The 17,813-nt window shown below is 53.9% G+C and overlaps 5 protein-coding genes across 5 annotated transcripts; 3 read left to right on the plus strand and 2 right to left on the minus strand.

Annotated features, from left to right (window-relative positions):
* Positions 1–152: 152 nt before the first annotated feature.
* Positions 153–1,238, plus strand: KVR01_009902 (uncharacterized protein). The gene is made up of 2 exons (XM_044785085.1): positions 153–780; positions 852–1,238. The coding sequence occupies exons 1-2, from the start codon at positions 359–361 to the stop codon at positions 1,015–1,017; spliced, it is 588 nt and encodes a 195-aa protein (XP_044641150.1). The 5' UTR covers positions 153–358; the 3' UTR covers positions 1,018–1,238.
* Positions 1,239–5,379: 4,141 nt separating this feature from the next.
* On the plus strand, positions 5,380–6,717 carry KVR01_009979 (uncharacterized protein). Its single transcript, XM_044782126.1, has 3 exons — positions 5,380–5,558; positions 5,622–6,076; positions 6,153–6,717. The coding sequence occupies exons 1-3, from the start codon at positions 5,517–5,519 to the stop codon at positions 6,589–6,591; spliced, it is 936 nt and encodes a 311-aa protein (XP_044641227.1). The 5' UTR covers positions 5,380–5,516; the 3' UTR covers positions 6,592–6,717.
* Positions 6,718–7,441: 724 nt separating this feature from the next.
* Positions 7,442–8,786, minus strand: KVR01_009815 (uncharacterized protein; the record flags this gene model as incomplete). The annotated part of the gene is made up of 3 exons (XM_044791544.1): positions 7,442–8,180; positions 8,267–8,580; positions 8,649–8,786. 3 exons carry the CDS (start codon positions 8,784–8,786, stop codon positions 7,442–7,444), a joined length of 1,191 nt encoding a protein of 396 aa, XP_044641063.1.
* An 801-nt stretch (positions 8,787–9,587) lies between these two features.
* On the minus strand, positions 9,588–12,206 carry KVR01_009847 (uncharacterized protein; the record flags this gene model as incomplete). The annotated part of the gene is made up of 1 exon (XM_044793097.1): positions 9,588–12,206. The coding sequence occupies one exon, from the start codon at positions 12,204–12,206 to the stop codon at positions 9,588–9,590; it is 2,619 nt and encodes an 872-aa protein (XP_044641095.1).
* Positions 12,207–13,113: 907 nt separating this feature from the next.
* KVR01_009701 (uncharacterized protein) lies at positions 13,114–17,711 on the plus strand. The gene is made up of 2 exons (XM_044782973.1): positions 13,114–15,360; positions 15,414–17,711. The coding sequence occupies exons 1-2, from the start codon at positions 13,344–13,346 to the stop codon at positions 17,282–17,284; spliced, it is 3,888 nt and encodes a 1,295-aa protein (XP_044640949.1). The 5' UTR covers positions 13,114–13,343; the 3' UTR covers positions 17,285–17,711.
* Positions 17,712–17,813: the final 102 nt, after the last annotated feature.

A 17,813-nucleotide genomic window follows, 5' to 3' on the forward strand; every position in this document is an offset into this window, starting at 1 on the left:
CGAGGCCTTGGCATCAGCGATCACCGCCGACGTCACCCTGCTGGCCACTCAGGGCTGGAGGGCTCAGCTCCTAGGCATGCGGGCACCTACAGTTGCCCATTTACGAGGTCAAACAGCTCACTTCTAATTCGTATATAAAGTAGTCGCGATGGGCTACGGAGAGGGACACCAACATATTTAAGCGCAGCTTCATGTCAATCATCGGTCACTTCGTGCATGTTGGCGCATGATTCCATCAACTCTGAACTTTCTCTCGCAGTATTAAAAAGTTGCCGCCGCACACCCTAACAAGTACCTAGGTACGTGATATTATCATCTGCAACGACCGCCAAGATACATTCTTGTAAACGCACACGGGATGCATCGAATTATCTCCGCCTTCGTGGCCTATGCCGCATATGTCTCTTGCACACCCCTCGGAAAGACCACCCCGGATCCAGCTGGCTGTTCAGAGACCTCATTCAAGGACTTCAAATGGACAATACAAGACTTCGACTACCACGCTTCCTATATCTTCACTACTCCTTCCCATCAGAATTCCTGGGGCTATGCGAATTTCCAACTCTCGAACCCAGCAGTGCCGGATTTCGTGGCTTCATGCAACGCAGCAAGCAGCCAGCTTTCAGACTTTTTCTACGGGACCTTGCAATACAACTGCACATACGATGGACAGGTTGGCGAGCCAGGGCCAGCACCGGCAAAATTCACATTCAGCCGGCCGTCCAATGAGCTGGTCATCGACCAAAAGTGGGTTTGCCGCGACCAAGACCCCAAGTACCCGTAAGTGTCTCCGTTGCGTTGTTGCCTCCGCAGGACATCAGGATATGAAGGCTGACATGCAATCGATACAGTATTACTTTCACAGCCCATGGACAAGTCAATTTGACACTGGAGTGCACTGACACTACCTGGCAAAACACAAACTGGACCCTGGGCCAGTTCTATTCAACGAGGAACGTGAATTGTGCACCGGTGACGGTTGATCTGAAGCCATCTCAGATTTCGGCGGTTGCGTAGGCCGGTGTCAGAAAACAATACCGGGTGGATGACTTCGTAGCACCACTGAAGGAACAGTTCAAGTTTTGAGAGAGTGCAGGATTAGGACGGGGAAACTAACGCAGGTGGTAATGAACAAGCTAATTAGGCCATCACAATTAATGTTTAAACCCTCAGCTCATACGAGTGAAGCTTTCGAGTACAAGTGAATTTAATTGCTATATTTCGAGGCCATTAAAGAATCATACTAGACTAAATAGAAGCCCCTTCTGCTCCTTGTTCGGGTTTATATGGCTAGTATTTCCCCAACATCGTCCTTGGATGTGTTCACTCCCTGGACTATTGGCAATATGTCCATCATGCTTGGTGGAGGGCCGGGCGTCTGACCTGGGACACATGACTCTAGAGCGTCACGAGTCAGCGCCAATAGTTGGCCGTCCCCTTTGCTAGCGTCACTTCGGGAGGCGTTTGTCCCACAAGCGAACTGGAACTGAGACCATACATCAATCAAAAGACCGCTGCAATCTGGGCCAGTCTCCCCGAAATGCAAGCGTCCGGATGTTCCGTCCTATTTTGGGCTACCTCATGATAGCCAAGTCCCAAACGGGTGGTATTTTGAACCCAGCCATGTCTAAGACGACATACCCTGGAAGTGCGCGGCTGACTCCGGCTTGTCAATATTCAAGCAACGACAACCGTGTTCCGGTGAGCTACCTTCGGACTTAAGACGCCACGCCGCCTGACAGCTGGGTGGCACCCTGTTTTATTCTTCGATTCTACGGTCCCAGGTGATCTATAGAACACACCTGTCTGTGAAAATGTACTGAGTATATATATACGTGGGGGTCGCGCGCCTCTCTCCCTCTATGGGATGCTCGCCTTCTGTTTTCGATGCAAGCCAGATCGACCTCGGGACCCTCAGACAATCGCTTACAACACTGAAAATTCTGCCACATAATGGGGCCCATCTTTCTTTGTATTGCCACTCTAGTTGGTACAGCACTTACCGGGCCTTTGTACTCTGAAGTCGACGTTCATGCCCATCTCGCTCAGGGCTCAGTCAGCATCAATGGAGGACAAGAGAGCACTCGCGGTTTCTCCCATAGGGGTGGCCCTCATGGACCAAACTCGGAAGATGACACATCCAGATACTCGTTTGTTGTCCAAATCGATGCTTAGATTACCTATTCCAAAGAGTTGGTAGTATAGTGAGTGAATAATTTAACCCTTTCGCCTCTTGTAAACTCTCTCATACAAGCACTGAATACGCTGCCAGGGAGGAAAATATTGTATGCATGCAGCAATTTAGCAATTCAGCGCTCGATTGGACAATATGCCTCGCACAAATACTCACCGGGGATGAGTTGTCCGCCTGGTGGGCATTTATAGTAGTATATCAACCGTCATGGATTCTGCATATGGCCGGCACCTCGTGCTGTGCTCCCAGCCTGAGTACCCTGGCGGCTTCGAATTTATAACATCACCCTTGGTCCATAAGTCTATATCATGCTGCGGTGCGATTTGCTATCGTTATGTGGTTTCGCTTCTATTCCGTATACGTCCGAGGACATACATGGCGCCTTCATGCGGTGGTAAGCACTCAAGACCTTGCTATCGTTATACACTGTTTTTCGAGCAACATACCAATGTATCCTCATCACGCCAGATGCATGCGGGAGCCCTTGTTATGCGCATAGAATTCTTAAGTCATCCGCTATTGAACCACTACCTGGCTTTTCATGATGTCCGAGACGGTTTTTCATGGCTAGAAACATGCATGATGGTGTTCTGGTTCCAATTCAGATGCTTCTCCGTTGATGAAAATATCCTGGAATACTCTCCGTCTCGTGGCCTTTTTGCCTGATCTTTTGGGTTCAAATCCAGCCCCCAAAGAAGCTTCAAGAAAATAGTGAGGCCGCACTCTCACGATCTGTAGGCCCACAGATGCACAATTTATTAGGAAACAGTGCCCATCCGTAATTTATCAGGTACCCAAATTCCACTCACTGCGCAGGCGGACAGGCGAATAACAGGCAAGTTGTCCTGAATGACGGCATGGTGGATTCAGCCACTCATCGAAACCTCCCGCTTCTGTTTTTCAATTTGTGTGGGGCGTGGTGTGCTTCTATGTGCACCCGTCTTCGGGCCCAAATTGAAGGGATTGCCTAATCTTCGAATCCTTATCTGTTTCTCGACTCCGCATACTTCATGACAGGAACGGGCCAAAAGATCGCGGCTGCTGTCACTGGAACATATCTATACATCACGAATCAGCAAATCTGCAACAAACATTGCATACAGTGTGATGCAAGTCGATATACTCACATTGGGAGACCCTTTCCGGCTTTCCGGAGCAGGCCCGTCCAATCCACAGGAGCCCGAGCTTCTTGTCGTTGCCTGGCGAGCCTGCGGAGTCCTTGTGAGGCATACTGGTAGAATGGCTGGCTTGAAGTTGCAGACGATGCACCTCGAGAGATAGAGGGAGCAGAGCGAGCGGTTTGGATCACAACGCGGCGGGTTGGCTGCCAGACTTGGGAATTCATTTTTGCTATGTTCCGGGAGTTCTCTGAGGAGTCCTTTTTCTTTTTTTCAACGTGTAACTAGATGGGTTGAGCTGCGTTAATAAACTTGTGATTGTAGAATGAAGTAAAACGGTGTCATTTCTGCTCGAGATGGCAATGTTTTAACGATTGGAAGGAGCAGTATATGTACTCGATGTCATTCCAGGCGTGGAACTGCTTCTGCAAGCCCACGGGGGCTGTGTGAAACCATCGCGGAGCTCTTTTCAAGAACGAAACCGTTCGACCCAGCGTTTTGCCAGACCATCAGTCGACCGGTCGGGAAGCTTGTATGACCATATTGGGAAAGACTATGATCATGCTGTGATGGTCATACGACAAGATGCCCCTGTTTCGAACAGCACAGCGCGTATGCAGCACAGACCATTGGGCCATCTCTGTGGGCTCAGGGTGACCTCATTCCCGTAACCTTATGTGAGGCGGCATGTCAGTATTGCCGAGTATTACTGCAGAAGAGCATCCGTTAAGGGATGGTCCAGAACACACCGGAAGAGATCTAGATCTGTGGGATGGAGATAAAGGATGCACCGGGACCATGCGTCGACCTCGGAGGTTTATGATCCCACATTCACTATAGCACACATGTGCACTGTCTCAGTACTACCAATGGGCCGCTGCATTGTCGTGCAAGCCTATTGCCTGCATTAAAGTCGACCTATGCTTGCGTCGGCTCTCCACATTCATTGCATCCGTTAACTATCCGAACAGGTCTTCTTGCCACATCACTCCCAACCTAGCCGGGCCTGTACTCGGTGACCGAAACGCCGTTGCCATCAGTCCAGCAAGCGTGTCGTACGCTCCCTTGAAGTGGTCTACACGGCGTACATACATTTTGGCAATACGGCGCCCTGCGAAGAACTCGGGACCCGCCTTGTTGCCCCCCCCCCCCCAAAAGACCGCCGGACACCGAAGTGCTGTTCGATTTGTCATGACTTCTCACGACTCAGATGGAGGAGTCGAGTCTCGTACCACTATGAGATGACTGGCCGGTCCCGAGCAACCAGGTCAACTGGTCTAAGAATGCATGTGGTACATGAATGGCTATCAGCGCACTTGGACTGTTTGTCAAATCAATCGACTTGAGAATACACAAATCTCTTCGGCCTGTGCCGCATACTTATCGTGGGTCTTGAGCGCGTTTACCACTGTATGAAGACGCCATGCATGTCTTCAGGTGTATGTGGAATAGAAGCGAAACAGTTACTCCGTGTTAACTTTGAAATAATTTTATTTCAATAATCCTTTAGTAGTAGTTTAAAACTAGTTTATAATGCTATTAAGGAAAAAAAACATTGAAACTAGAGGAGCTTTAAGTCATAACTTTAAAATTAGTTATTAAAGGAGTTCTCATTAACTATTAATCTATCAGACTACTTAGATAATAGATTACTTGATAATAGGTTTCCTTTAGCAGTATATAAGCCCATACCGTCACAACCCCGAGGTTTCGCTTAGGGACATTATTGCCAAGTGGTCATACCACGGCTCTAGAGACAGTTGCAGACTCGTTGATACTATAGGCTATATAAATTCTGACTGTGGCCTTCCCCCTTCGAATTTTCCTTTTCGTTTTCTTTTCTTTTCCTTACTAATGCCGACCTTGTGTGCTTGGCGGAGGATCACCAAAGCTAGAAGTAGGGTTCTCATGTAGCACTTGAGAGCACAGGGATTGGAATCCCTTCGCGGAGGACAGGTTGTACTAGCCAGATACGGGCATATCTGCCTGGAAAGAATGCCATGCCAATATGGCCGCCTGACTGCATGTGCTAGTCCGCTTTGGACCTTAATTTTCCTCGCAGGAGCACTTTGGGGCAGGCGTTTGCTGGTCCCCAGAAATTGGGCTTTTTTCTCGAGGGCCCATCTGGTGATTTTCTCCGCTTTACCTCGAACTTCGTGACGTGCGTTGTAACTTGGACTTCCCTTTTCGCGATTCTCTGAAGCATGCATTCGACTCTGGTATCCGGGTGGACCTTGACCAACTTGGTGAGCTGAAATACGACAGGCACGGGGTATTACACGCAGTGCATACATATTAACAGTCACCAGGGTCCTCTGACAACAACCTACACGGCACCTCCATCATGCTCAACGGAATACTCGTCCATCCGCATTGGCGGGACACACGTTGATGAACAAAACATCACTCAAGTCTACTACGTGGGCGACGTGTGCGACCAGCCCCCGGTCCCAAGTATTGGAAGCTGTCTGCCGTCCGGTGCGAAGCTCGACGAGCACTACAGCACAATAGACTTCCGCCAGGTGCCGTTGAACACAACGTGTGCGTACTACTCTCCGGGTTTGATGTGTCCGTCCGGCTGGGAGACCGTCGGCGGTGCCACCAAGGCAGAGGGAGGCTCCATCACAAGTTCCGGCCCGGGCTTCGCCAGGCCGTCCGGGGATGGTGGGGACGTATCAGATCTCAAATACGTCAACAACGTCGGCTCAAATGTCATTTTGGCCGCCATGGACGATGGTGACGAAGCTATACTGTGCTGCCCTAGGTAAATACGTCTCAGTCTTGCGCGTCTTTGTGCCACAAGGGGTAGTAACCATGAAAGCGAGGCTGACGGGACCCAGCGCCTTTACTGTCGACCCATATGGGCAATGCACGTCGGTGATACAAACTTACAGTGTGCCTGGAGACTACTGTAGGAGGTACTTGGGCGAAGGCCTCAGCGGTGAATGGGTTAATACGACTCTCAGCATTTGGGGGACGACCGTGACCGGCTCGTCGCCCTCTATCACCGGTACCGGGACTGTATCGATTGTGACACAGACGATCGACGACGACGAAATCTCAGAGTACGTCGGCTTCTCCGTGGAGCCGATGCTGTATCTTGTATATGCTGCCACGGATACGGCTGGGGTTACATCTTCGGCGACATCGTCTTCCGCTGCCTCTCCGTCCTCGGCTGCTTCGGCGACCGCCAGGAGCCCGCAGCTGGCCTCTATTGCGCTCGTATTATCAACGATGGTCCTGGCTTTTCTGTCGGGCTTTATGTTGCTGATGGGTTGATGCGCTCAGTTGTTTGCTAATAATACATGCCCGGTCAAGTCCACCAGCTCGAGCGCTCACATGGTACTCTCATTCGTAGATATCAACGATAGTGATGCTCCTAAAATACAGTGGCAGTTTCCAGAATCAGCCATGACCGCTAATGATTATTTTAGACCGATGACACAGCGTTCCATAGACAAGGAGCCCCTTCACTTGAAGTCCATAAACCAAGTCGTCACTCGCAGGCGAGATGTCCAATGTGTGAATGCCAAAGGCAAGATGGTTTCCATAGTCCCAATTCAGAGGACAGCCTCAACGAGGATGGTTGAGTTGTTAATGTCAAAGCTGGAGTCAAGACACTAGCACGGGTAGAGGCGAGGGACAAGGTGAGGATCGACACAGAAGAGCAGTGCCTCCGTAACCCAATTACTCTTTCAGTGCAGTCGCTAGATGTTTTCTTTTGTTTTTGACATTGAGCAGTTCAACTGGGTTGGTCATGTCAAAACCCCAGATGAGATGTACTGAGACGTAAATGTCAGGGGCAGCCAAGACATCGAACAAGTCGAGCCGATGCCACAGATGTCGCATCGATTAGTAAAGGAATCGTTGCCATTTCACGCCTGCTGTTCCTCTTCAGAGTTTCGGGCCAGCGCACCGAGTGTCTTGGGCTAGATCCGGACTGCGGACAAAGCTGTGCTTCTGGCATCCCGGAGAAGTGGAGGCACAAGTGTGTTCAGGTGAAGATGTGCCCATGACTTGTTTGCTTTACCTTCCTAGCGACGAAGTCGGGATCAAGGGGTAGGAAAACATAGAAGCGTTGCCGCTCGAATGGACAGAACGTATTTGTTTGTTTCGAGTAAAATAACCCTTATGTGGGCAAGACCATATTAGGCTCCTGCGCAAAATACTCTGGCAAGTATGCCGCCCCATCAAAAGCCTCTCCAGAACCATCATAAGGGCTCAAGTCGTTCTCGTGAAACCTCCACTTGTTGTATACCTGGTCAAGCACCGGCAATCCCCCGGCGCCGACGAGTTTAAGGTTTGGCGACGGTATAGGCTTCCGCTTCGTCGGGTCGGTGTGGAAGGCGCCGGGATATGACAAGCTATTGTTTATACCGGCAAGGTTGTCAGGATCGCCGGGGTTTTGGAAGCCGGTAGTGGCCGCGACATGCTTGAAAACATTGGCGCCGACATCGTATCTCCCCAAGCATGGCAGCTCCCAGTTGTTCTGCAGTGTTGATAGGATAGAGTAATGTGTATAGTACGTGTCATCCTCGGATCCCTTCAGTGCGCTGGGGACCGCGTTTCCGAGGAGTAGAGTCCCGATCTTGTTGGGGATGTCGTACGATTCGCTCTCGTCGAAGGTGAGCATAATGAGGGTTCGCTCCTTGAAAATGCCGTCGGCGAGGAGGGGCTCGATGAAGTGGTGGGCCCACGAGGTTGCAAAGTCGAGTGTAGTATTATGACCGTCGTTCATCATGTTAGGCGACATGAAAACAAATTGGGGCACTTCGTTAGCTTCGAGATCTCGCTTGAAGTCGTCGAAAGAGCCGACAGACCAGAGACGAGTCCCGTTGTTGGCGATGTTGTCGTATGATACGAAGGGGCTGAAGTTGGAGAGCCCGGTCAGTCTTGTTGTCCCGTTGGCGGAAAGGCCATCTTGCAAGCAAGGCTCCAAGGCTCCAGAACGTACTTGTGTTTCCTAACATAATCCCACGTTCCATTCCCCGTGCTGCCCTCGCTCGCCGGACCCATGAACCCGGGGCCTGGCAGGTCTTCAAAGTAGCCTCCCCAGGTGATTTCTTTTGTGTCCAACAAATCCACGACATTTGAGACGTTCCCGGGTATGCGGACGTGGTCATCGTGGTTGATGCCGAAGTAGTCGCCGCCGATTGCGGCGATATAATTCGGTTGTGAGGGATGCGTCTGGGCGTAGAATTTGGTGAGCGAGATGCCCTCCCTCTTCAGGTCGGCGAAATGATCGTCCTTGACAACCCTGTCGAAGTCCTGTGTTTGGTGGCAGTGTCAGTAAGCCATTCTCGCAGCGTCCCGCGAGGACATGCAAGGAGGCGCACCTGGTTCTCGAGCCAGATTGTGATGAAGCGGTCAAAGGACCTCCCGCCGTCGACAATCTTGAACTTCTGGCCTGTCCCCAGTGCCAGCGCCGGGGCAAGGCCTGCAAGGCTGACGAGTAAGCTGTACGTGGATGGCATCGTCGCGCAGTGCTGTCATGGCATCGTTGGCATCATTGGTGATGAAGCCAAAGCAGCCGAGCGCCAAGGTGGCCGTTCGAGAACCATTGCCGGGCCCCTAGCTTTGCACAACTAAGTAAGTACCTAGGTTGTTTCATCTGTGCCCCGCCTGGGCCTAGAGCCCAGCGTCGAGAGCTTCGAAACCGTCGCAGTGGTGGGCCCCCGGCGATTGACGACTGTAGACTGGCGACTGAGTGGCATTATATGCAGAATCAAGCGCTGCTGGAGCCAAGGCTACTTACTTGGAAGGTCAGTGGACTACTCCGTAATATTAACAAGTCCACTGCCTACTTAAGTACCCAGGTAGGTATGGGCCGACCCACTGCTCTTCAGTAAGTATGTACCTACCCCGGATCGCCCAGGTAGTACGGGGTAGGCTACCCCACCCTTTCTTTGTCCCATCGGTCCCCTACGCCGCCCCTGCGCCGTTGCACATTGCCTCCAGGTACGTGCAGCCGCGCAACCTCTACGAGGTTTGGTTCGTCATCTTTATTTCTGTGCCGCTGTTCTCTTTTCTACTCGAGCGTTCCGCTACTGAGCAGGGACTGCAAGTTCGTATTACTGCTCGTCGCACCCGCAGGCATGGCTGAGCCGGGTCAAATACAGTACTTCTAAAGAGAGGAGGGTATCAGGGCGCCGGGATCAATTTCTATACTCGTCTGCCCCCTCATTTTCTTCCACCGCCTTCCACCCACACATATACTCATTTCGACGGGCGTGGAATCATGCATTTACGCCTGAATGGCCAGTTGACTGTCGCTTCTAATATGCGTCCCAAGTGTCTACCGCCCACAGCTCATTGAGATTAAATCCGAGCATCTCCATGTTGAACTCGGGGTTCAGAGCCGCCTGGGGCTGCATCTGCATATGTGAGGGATCGCGGTTACTACGGCGTTCCGGAGAAGGCCCGGCCAGAAGCCCGGGCCCATCGGGAGGTAGACTTACGGTGGGATCCGCCGCGGCCAGCCACCAAGGCGTGCTTGGTAGCCCGGCCACGTCTCCCCCTCCACTGACCGCAACACCACCACCTCCTGCTCCTGCCCCTGCTCCTGCTCCTCCTTCTCTCCCGCCCGACCCAGTCGAGGCGGGAGCAGTAGCTGCAGACATTCCCGGCTGAAGGTAGGGCGTGATGGTCTTGGCCCTTTCGAGCAGGCTGGGGCCTTCCGCCCGCACGTTCGCCCCGCCGCCCTGTTGGGAATGCTGGGCCTGGGCTGCCGCGAGTTGCTGCTGCTGCTGAGGCCCCAGTACCGGTGGCTCCTGTCCCGCAAGCAGGCGATAGTGCAGGTTGATGAACCTCTCTGCGCTGGAGCTCTTGGCCGTCTGGCTGTCCTTGATGCCCAGGTGTGTCTCGAGCAGCCCGTAGGCGGCGCACATGATGCTGTACCCCCACGGCTCGTTGTTTCCGCAGCGCAGGATCCGGTCCTCTTTCATCTGCAGACACTGATCTAGTAGCTTGAGGGTGTGCGGGCTGTTGACCATGATCATGTTTGTGCTCCCGCGTGACTGAAGCATGGTGACGCTCGTCAGATTCAGGGCGAGGGTCAGGGCATCCTCGCGCAAGAAGTTTAGTGTGCGCACCCCGAACTCTGTCAGTTTGTCGTGCAGGAGAACCATGTCCCGCGCCGCGTTATAGAACATGACCTCTGAGAACTGGTACTTGGAGTTGACCTTCCGCATCCGCAGGAATGGCTGGTGCAGCGGCATGATGTATTGCCGCAACTGCACGTGAAGGAGCGTGTATGCAAGCAGTGGCTTGGGCGACTCCTGTTCGTCCATGCTCGCCGATGTATCCCACGACGGGAGGGCATCGATCTCTTGTGTGATCTCGTTCGTGTAGCGAATTACTTGTTCGTAGTCCAGATCTTCGGGCGGGCCTGATAACAGCTTGCTCAGCTCCAACCGGAGGGGCAGACTCTGCCGGCATAGGTGCTGGAACGACGAGCCAGTGTATTCGGAAACCGGCCTGGATGGGGGTAGCTCGGTCACGTCCACGTCAAACTCGTCGTCGTTGATATTCCTAGGAGGCTTGACATCCAGATGAAGCGAACTGACGATGGTTGGTAATCCATGATCGAAGGATGCCTGAAAGTCAAACTCTTGTATTGTTGCCCACAGTCTCCTCCGCATCTCTTGGTTGAAGACGGAAATATTGCGGCTAGCACCAATCATCGCGTCGGGGTCGCGGTGCAAACCCAGCGAAATGCCCTCGCGGGTCAGTATTCCAGAGTTGGTCCAAAAACGCTTCTTCTTGACATTGTTAACCCGCTTGGCGAGATACAACAGCAGTGCTATCTGGTAGTGTATGAGACGGCGGTGCTTGTGAGACTGCTTCCTGTGCCATTCTTCACACGCCCATATCCATTTCTCGGCGGTCTGGTGGGCGCATGACACCATCCCCGTGAACTTGGGCGGCGACGACGAGTTGCTGTGCATGCAGGCCGAAACAGCCATCATAGAGAGGACCAGTGCGGTATGTGCTGCAGGGCGCACCTCGGTCGGTATCCAGAACCTCTCGTACTGACGCCGGAAGCTGGGGATGTGAACGATGCGGTGGAGCTGCTCGAACTGGTCCAAGTACAGCGAGGTGAGCATGTCCGTCTCCAACTTGGAGGGCAGGAGCTGTTCGAGCTCGAGGTCGGCAGCCTTGAACTTTGCCTCCCGCGCCGCCTTCCTCTGATCGCGGTCCTTGGTCCGCGCAGCCACATGAAGTGGCTTGAGCCACTCCTCGGCCGTCTCCTTCATGAAGGGCGACAGCCCTGTCAACTGGCTAAAGGCCATGGAGGCGTTGTGGGGTCCAAAGTAGCGGGTCCGGAACTCCTTGCCCCGGAAGAAGCGCATCTCGTCGCCGGCATCGTGGCCGTACTGCATGAACTCGGGCAGCTTGTGCTCGGGTACCAGGTCCGGGTCGGGTCTCATGGCGGCCTGGGAGTCTGGGTCGGCGGCGAGGCCGCCATCGCTGCCCAGCTGCTTGGACAGCAGGTTCTTGAGCTGGGAGACCTCGATCTCCAGGCGGCGGATGCGGTCGAAATCGCGGGCACTGTCCTTGCGGACGAGGTTGTCGTTGGACAAGGACAGGCGGCCGTCATACTGGGAGAGCTGCAGGCCGGCGGGCTTTGGGGGCGGCGCAACGCCGGGCCTGGTCTCGTAGGTGCAGCGGTCCGGCGTGCCTGACTTGAGACATCTCTCGCACGGGTAGCCCCGGTCACACGACAACTTCCTCCGGCGGCATTCCAGGCAGGAGAGACGGACTCGCTGCCTCTTGCGGGGGGGCTGGTCGCCGTTCTTTGATTCCGAGTGTTCCCCGTCGGCGCCGGGGGAACTGGGTGTTGAGTGTTCGTCGCCGTGGGCGGCCTCGGAATCTGCTCTGGCAGACTCGGACATTGTTCTGGGCGGTGGGCTGTGGGCTGGTCGGGCGTGTGGGCGAGCCGAGAGGTGATTGCGCGGAAACCGAGACGGCCCAAGGTTCAACTCACGCGGTCAATGGGATGACGCAGTCAAGGTTTAGTGCTCGCACGGTGGCGCTGGGCACACATTTGTGTTGCAAGACAGTGCCCGGGGACCAGGCGGGCGGGCCTCATCCACCGAGAGAGCGGGCCCTGAAAGAGTTGCGCAGACGACGTTGCGCGAGGACGTGATAGGCTTATCGCACAGGATCACACACGACCACCAGCAGGCCGAGATGTCATCGTTTAAGCTCTGGCCTCGACTGAGATTTGGGATGGAAGGGCTTGTGGCATCGGTGCGAGCAATTTGGAGCGGAGCCAGCCGGCACTCTGCTCGGGCGGCTCGGAGCTGCGAGCATTGGTCATTAAGTACTCCGTACTCCGTATGGCCGGCCAAGGCTGGGTACTTAAGTACCTAAGTACCCTAAGTACCTAGGTACCTTCACATGTGCGCGCCCTTTGGATGACGTGTGGGCGTTTTGACGACACAGTCGCTGCCCCTGCCTATGCCCATGACAAGGCCTCGAGAGCCATTCTGTCATTCAAGTCTCTGCCTTCTGTGAAGCGTGTCCATGATGGGCTGGGTGGCTATCCGAAATCATGGCGACCCCAGTCCATGTGGCGTCGAGGAACCGCCGAGGCTCGGCGATTAGGTCGGTTCCCGAGGTCCAATCCCAGAATTGGTGATGTTTTTCGACAGTTCCTGCGTGTGATATTGTGGACCAATACGAATGGTTTGGGGTACAATCTCAGGCTTGCGGAGGAAGAACCCGCGCCTTCACCAGAAAACATGAAGCCTTCGGCTGCTGCAGTCCATGTCGTCTTTTCTATGACCTGCTTCCGGTATTCGATGCCCAGCAGGCAGTTCAACTGCAGTTTCTGCACGGCGCCCGCAGACTGGAGCACTTGAAGGAACTCACAACTGGTCCAACGCACCACCCTCCTTCCAAGGTTGATTCCACTGCCCTCGAGCTGCAAAACTGCTTGCAACCTGCAAATAATTCCGCCCGGATGCCTGTTCAACGTTCACAGGTCGCATACCCCTGGGCAGTCGACGCGGGTTGCCTCGCCGGTGATGGCCTCAGACGTGCAAGCCGCCGTCCTGGGCGGCGTTGAAGGTGCTGCGAGAGACAACTGTGCCTTCCACAAGTGTTGGAACTTCTGTGGTTACTTCTTTCTGCTCTTTCTGCCTGGCTCTGCTTGGGTTGGCGCCTTCCCCCTGGGCCCTGCCGGACTTCAGGACAGAGGTTCGTCTCCAACTATCTCATGCTCAACAACCCAGTCTTGGTTCCTTGGGCGTAAACAATTCCACGGCACATTCGCCGTTCTGTCTGGGCTCGGCGCTCTTCTGCCTCTGCTGGGCCGCCTGCCGCCATTGCGGTTGTCTTTTTATTCTTCACAGTTCCGCCAACATCACCCGCATCCTTCTGCTCCCCCCGTGCCTGGGCGGTTCACAATGGCCATACTCTGCTGTTGTGGCCATCTTCGCTCCCGCAAGCAGACCCGAGGCGAAGAGGACGTTGACTTACCTGTCCCTCCTCCACCCGCCAAATTACCCGCCGCCGTCTTGCATCCCTTGGCCATTTCTCCGGGTTCCACGCTCGCGAGATCGTCATTGACTAACCCGCTTCCCGGAGCCGCCACGGACGCCTTGGTTCACCTGGGAGAGCTCGTGGTCGAGGAGTCTGACGAGGACGATGTCGACGAGGACCTAGCTCACGACAGCAGGAACAGAAGCACCAGCACTTTGCAAGCTGTCAAGTCATGCATCCGTCGCCATCTGTCTGAGGACTCGCTCCAGAGGCAGGGTGAGACAGAGGAACAGATGGCTCACAGGGCAGAGGTGAAGCGGCTCATGAGAAAGAGGATTCAGGAGGAGCTCCAGAGCGAGACCGACCATGCCCAAAGCCGTCCCTCCACACCCCAGCGGCATGGACCTGGTCCGGCCACTCTTTCAGGCAATGGTCCCCGGGATACCATCGAATTCTCCGTGGATGAAAGTCAGAAGTTCAAGGACCTGACACCGGTCGGAGCCGCTGACATGACAGAGGAAGATGGTGTGCAGCAGCGCCCAATATCCAAGTCGTCTTTCAGATTGCCGTCGAAGCAAACATCCGTGAAGGAGAATCGCCGTCCCACAAGTATTGCAGCAAGTGAGCCTGAGTGGATTGATGCAGAATCAAGAGCCTCACAAATCGATTGCCACTTAGGAATCCGAGAGCGTAATTCCCTGCCTGATATACCCAACTCACCGGTGCTCCTCCCAATCCCAGGCTCGGCCTTACATGATGCCTCCTCACTTGCGTCTTGGCGCCTCTCACTGACTGCGGACAAATTGGCCGACCTATTCACACCTGACAAGACACTGACACTGTTCCGACCCCTTGCCAGCACCCCTGGCAATCGTTCCACTGCAGACCTCAAGGACGACGTTTCGCTGTCCCGCCCAAGAAGCAAGTCTTCGCCTTTGGGTGTCCAGGACTCGAACACCAGACCCAGAACCCATTCACGCCAGATTTCGCTTGACTCTACTCTTTGCAATCGGATCCCGGCTTCCAAGTCTTTGATACGGGACGAATCGCCAGTTGGTCTGTGGCTTCGCACTCAAAGCATGGGGTTTCGTCCATGTACTACACCCCCGCCTCAGAGCGAGGTTCGGTCCGAAAGTCACAACCAGAACCCTCAAAGGGTAAGCCATTTCGATGTGGCGGATATCCAGATCCCTATCACGCCTACCGGACTCAGCCGCGTCCGTTGTTCTGATTCGAGTCGACCTTTGAGCCTGCCTGGCTCGCCGTCACACTCCTCCCGATGCAGCCTCGACCCAGCAAGACAATCGCTGCAAATAGCAACGCATACCACTTCCAGAGTCAAGAATCCAGAGCAGGCCGTGGAAGGCCAAGCCAGCCACACTTACGGCATCCCCTCAGCCATGATTTCAAATACCAAGTTGGTCAGCCTCGGGTCAAACCTTCAACAGTCCTCCTTTATACCATCAGCAATAGACGACGCTCACACTCAAGTGGGCGAGACTATGCCATCTCACCCTTGCCGAAGGGGTCTCGGTGGACTGAGGATGCCATCCTTCAAATGTGAGTTCATGTTCTCTCCAATTGGCGAGATTTATGCTGAGTTAGATCCATAGGGGCTGGGATTGCGGACGGGGCTCAACATGTGCCCGAAAGAGACAGGACAGTGACTCCTCCCTGTGGAGGCTCCACCACGTTTTTCACAAGCATCGATCCACGACGGGTGACCATCGAGCCTGGTTCCGAGACCTCAAGCTTCCTGCGGAGAGAGGCCGAGCTTCAACACGTGGAAGAGCGATTTCGAGACTCTCATCTGAGGAAGGGATCATTCAGCCTCGCGGAGAGCAGATTTCATGAAGTGTTTGACCAAGATGGTGCTTCAAGCTCGAACCGCAGACTATCACTTTTGTCCAGGCTGCATTTCAACGTTACCAAACGCGGCAAGGTCTCAGTCATTGAGACGTTGGACGGAAATGATTCTGGGCATACCCTCGCCCACATACGAACTTCACCCACGTCTGTTCCGCAGCACAAAGTCTCTGAACAGACAAGCGTGGATGACGGACATCTTCAGGTCCCTCGTGTCTTTCGTGGTAAGGGCAGGGTTAAAACCAAAGAAACGGGCCATATCCTTGCGACCAGCAGCGCGAACACCCGGCGGCTTCGGGGCTTTTCCTCGTCGAAGGAGGGCGACGATACAGCTGAGCTATGGAAGCGAGCAGTGAGAGCAGAATCAGAGTCCAGGTCCCCAAGAGGAAGCGTGTCATCGAATATGCCTGCCCTTTGTGTGTCCCCAGAGGCCAGCAGCCACAGCGAAATTCTCAAGGCCCCACAGCCTTCAGGAGCGGCCAGCCTCAGCTCGTCCAGGTCTGATTTGCATTCTCCGCTCTGCAAAGCCCCCCCAGGTCATGATAACGAGGCAGCTTTGAGTGAGGCTCTCAGGAGATCATCAACCATTTTGCAAGACTGGGCCAACCAGCTTGAAAATCGGGAGCTTGAATCGCAGACAAAGGGTGAGTGTTGTGCTTCTCAGCCACGCTCCCGCTTCAAGACGAGCATTCCTCCCGCCTCTTGGGCAAAGTATCCGTCCTACAACCGTAACGAGCGCAACGCATCTGCTGGGGCCGACGATAAAGTCATATCGAGAGATTTCGCCGTGAAGAACATCTCATCCTCGGGGAATGTAGCCTGGGCTACCGACAAGACCGAAGACAGGCCGCCGTCCCAGAAAGGTATTGGTCGCACATTTTCCGACAAGTTCTCGCAGACATTCAAGTCACGTCTGATCAAGCTCATTCCTGGTCGTTCACGGACGCCATCCAGAGACAGGTCGATGCGCGGAGTGAGAAGAAGCAGCATACAAATTGCTGGCGACCTAGAGTATCCAGAGCTCGAGATATTGCCCAAGACGGGAGGGTACCGTGACCTCCGCGCCCTGGAATTCGAGATCCATGAAATGAAGGGCATTGCACATACGAAGATACCTTTAGCCAATGAGGAGCCTGACGTCTCACAGGTCAAGGCAAGTCTAGCTGAGCACATGACCACCGCGATGTCGCAGCATGATGGCAGCTCGGGCCTTGCGCCGTCTGACGCAAGTGAGACTGGCAGTTTTATTGAAGAAAAAGCCAGCCTTGTCCAGCTGCAATGTCCGGAGACACCTGCTCTTCAAATTCGCTACCCAGAAACGACACGAACGAAGGAATCAACTGGATCCACAGTCGAGAGGTATGCCACCCCCCTCAGCCATCTATCTTCCAGTGGACACGAAGCATCGAGCTCAGCCACACCGGAACTCATAATCAAGCTATTACCGTCGGCCCACTCTTCAAGTTCTTTGAAGAGTGCCAGGTCGCTTATGAGACGCGCGAGTTTACGCACAGCCCCTTGCAACGAGACATGCACTTTTTCAACCCATCATTGGCAATCCGGAGATGATCACGGAAGACGATCAGTTCCCATGCTTTCCGCACGTGCATCTGGCTGATTTCAGCATTGAACATCCAATGACGAACTGTAAAGAGTCAACTGGTCTTGCACTGGGATACTGTATTAACCTCATCGTCCGCGGGTGTTTTCACGAGGCTTAACGACCAGGGCTTTGCATCAATTATGGGAATGTGTTCCGAGATGGGCAACAGGACATCCACACCTGTTTTACATTCAAACCATTCGATTCCATTGGTCTATCTTTCCATGGCTAGGCATATTGACTGAGTACCTCTGGATGATTGTGGTCAAGTCTTTATTAAGGAAATGACATGGTGTTGGTGAGCATCACAATTTTTGGAACCTGTCGACAGCGGCACCGACCGGTGGGATATCGAGCATCAAATATGGCGAAGACACATCTGCTGCTTATTATAGTTCCACGGGTACTGCAGATACCTTCTCATTCAACATGTTCACATGCGCATAGACCACTATCCAGCGTCACATTGCTTGCCAGAAATAGGACAACGGAGCTGGTGATGAGATGCCAGCTTGCAATCCAACGTCGTGGGGACACAGATTAC

Source organism: Diaporthe batatas, assembly GCF_019321695.1.
Source record: "Diaporthe batatas strain CRI 302-4 chromosome Unknown Contig00012, whole genome shotgun sequence".
NCBI lineage: Eukaryota > Fungi > Ascomycota > Sordariomycetes > Diaporthales > Diaporthaceae > Diaporthe > Diaporthe batatas.

Excerpts from the sequence above, each read along its gene's own strand:
- KVR01_009979 (XM_044782126.1), top strand. The coding sequence starts at position 5,517 with ATGCATTCGACTCTGGTATCCGGGTGGACCTTGACCAACTTG. Across the intron at positions 5,559-5,621 it reads GGTGGACCTTGACCAACTTG|GGTCCTCTGACAACAACCTA; the intron begins GTGAGCTGAAAT and ends AACAGTCACCAG. Across the intron at positions 6,077-6,152 it reads GCTATACTGTGCTGCCCTAG|CGCCTTTACTGTCGACCCAT; the intron begins GTAAATACGTCT and ends GACGGGACCCAG.
- KVR01_009701 (XM_044782973.1), top strand. The coding sequence starts at position 13,344 with ATGGCCTCAGACGTGCAAGCCGCCGTCCTGGGCGGCGTTGAAGGTGCT. Across the intron at positions 15,361-15,413 it reads GAGGATGCCATCCTTCAAAT|GGGCTGGGATTGCGGACGGG; the intron begins GTGAGTTCATGT and ends TTAGATCCATAG.
- KVR01_009902 (XM_044785085.1), top strand. The coding sequence starts at position 359 with ATGCATCGAATTATCTCCGCCTTCGTGGCCTATGCCGCATATGTCTCT. Across the intron at positions 781-851 it reads GACCAAGACCCCAAGTACCC|TATTACTTTCACAGCCCATG; the intron begins GTAAGTGTCTCC and ends CAATCGATACAG.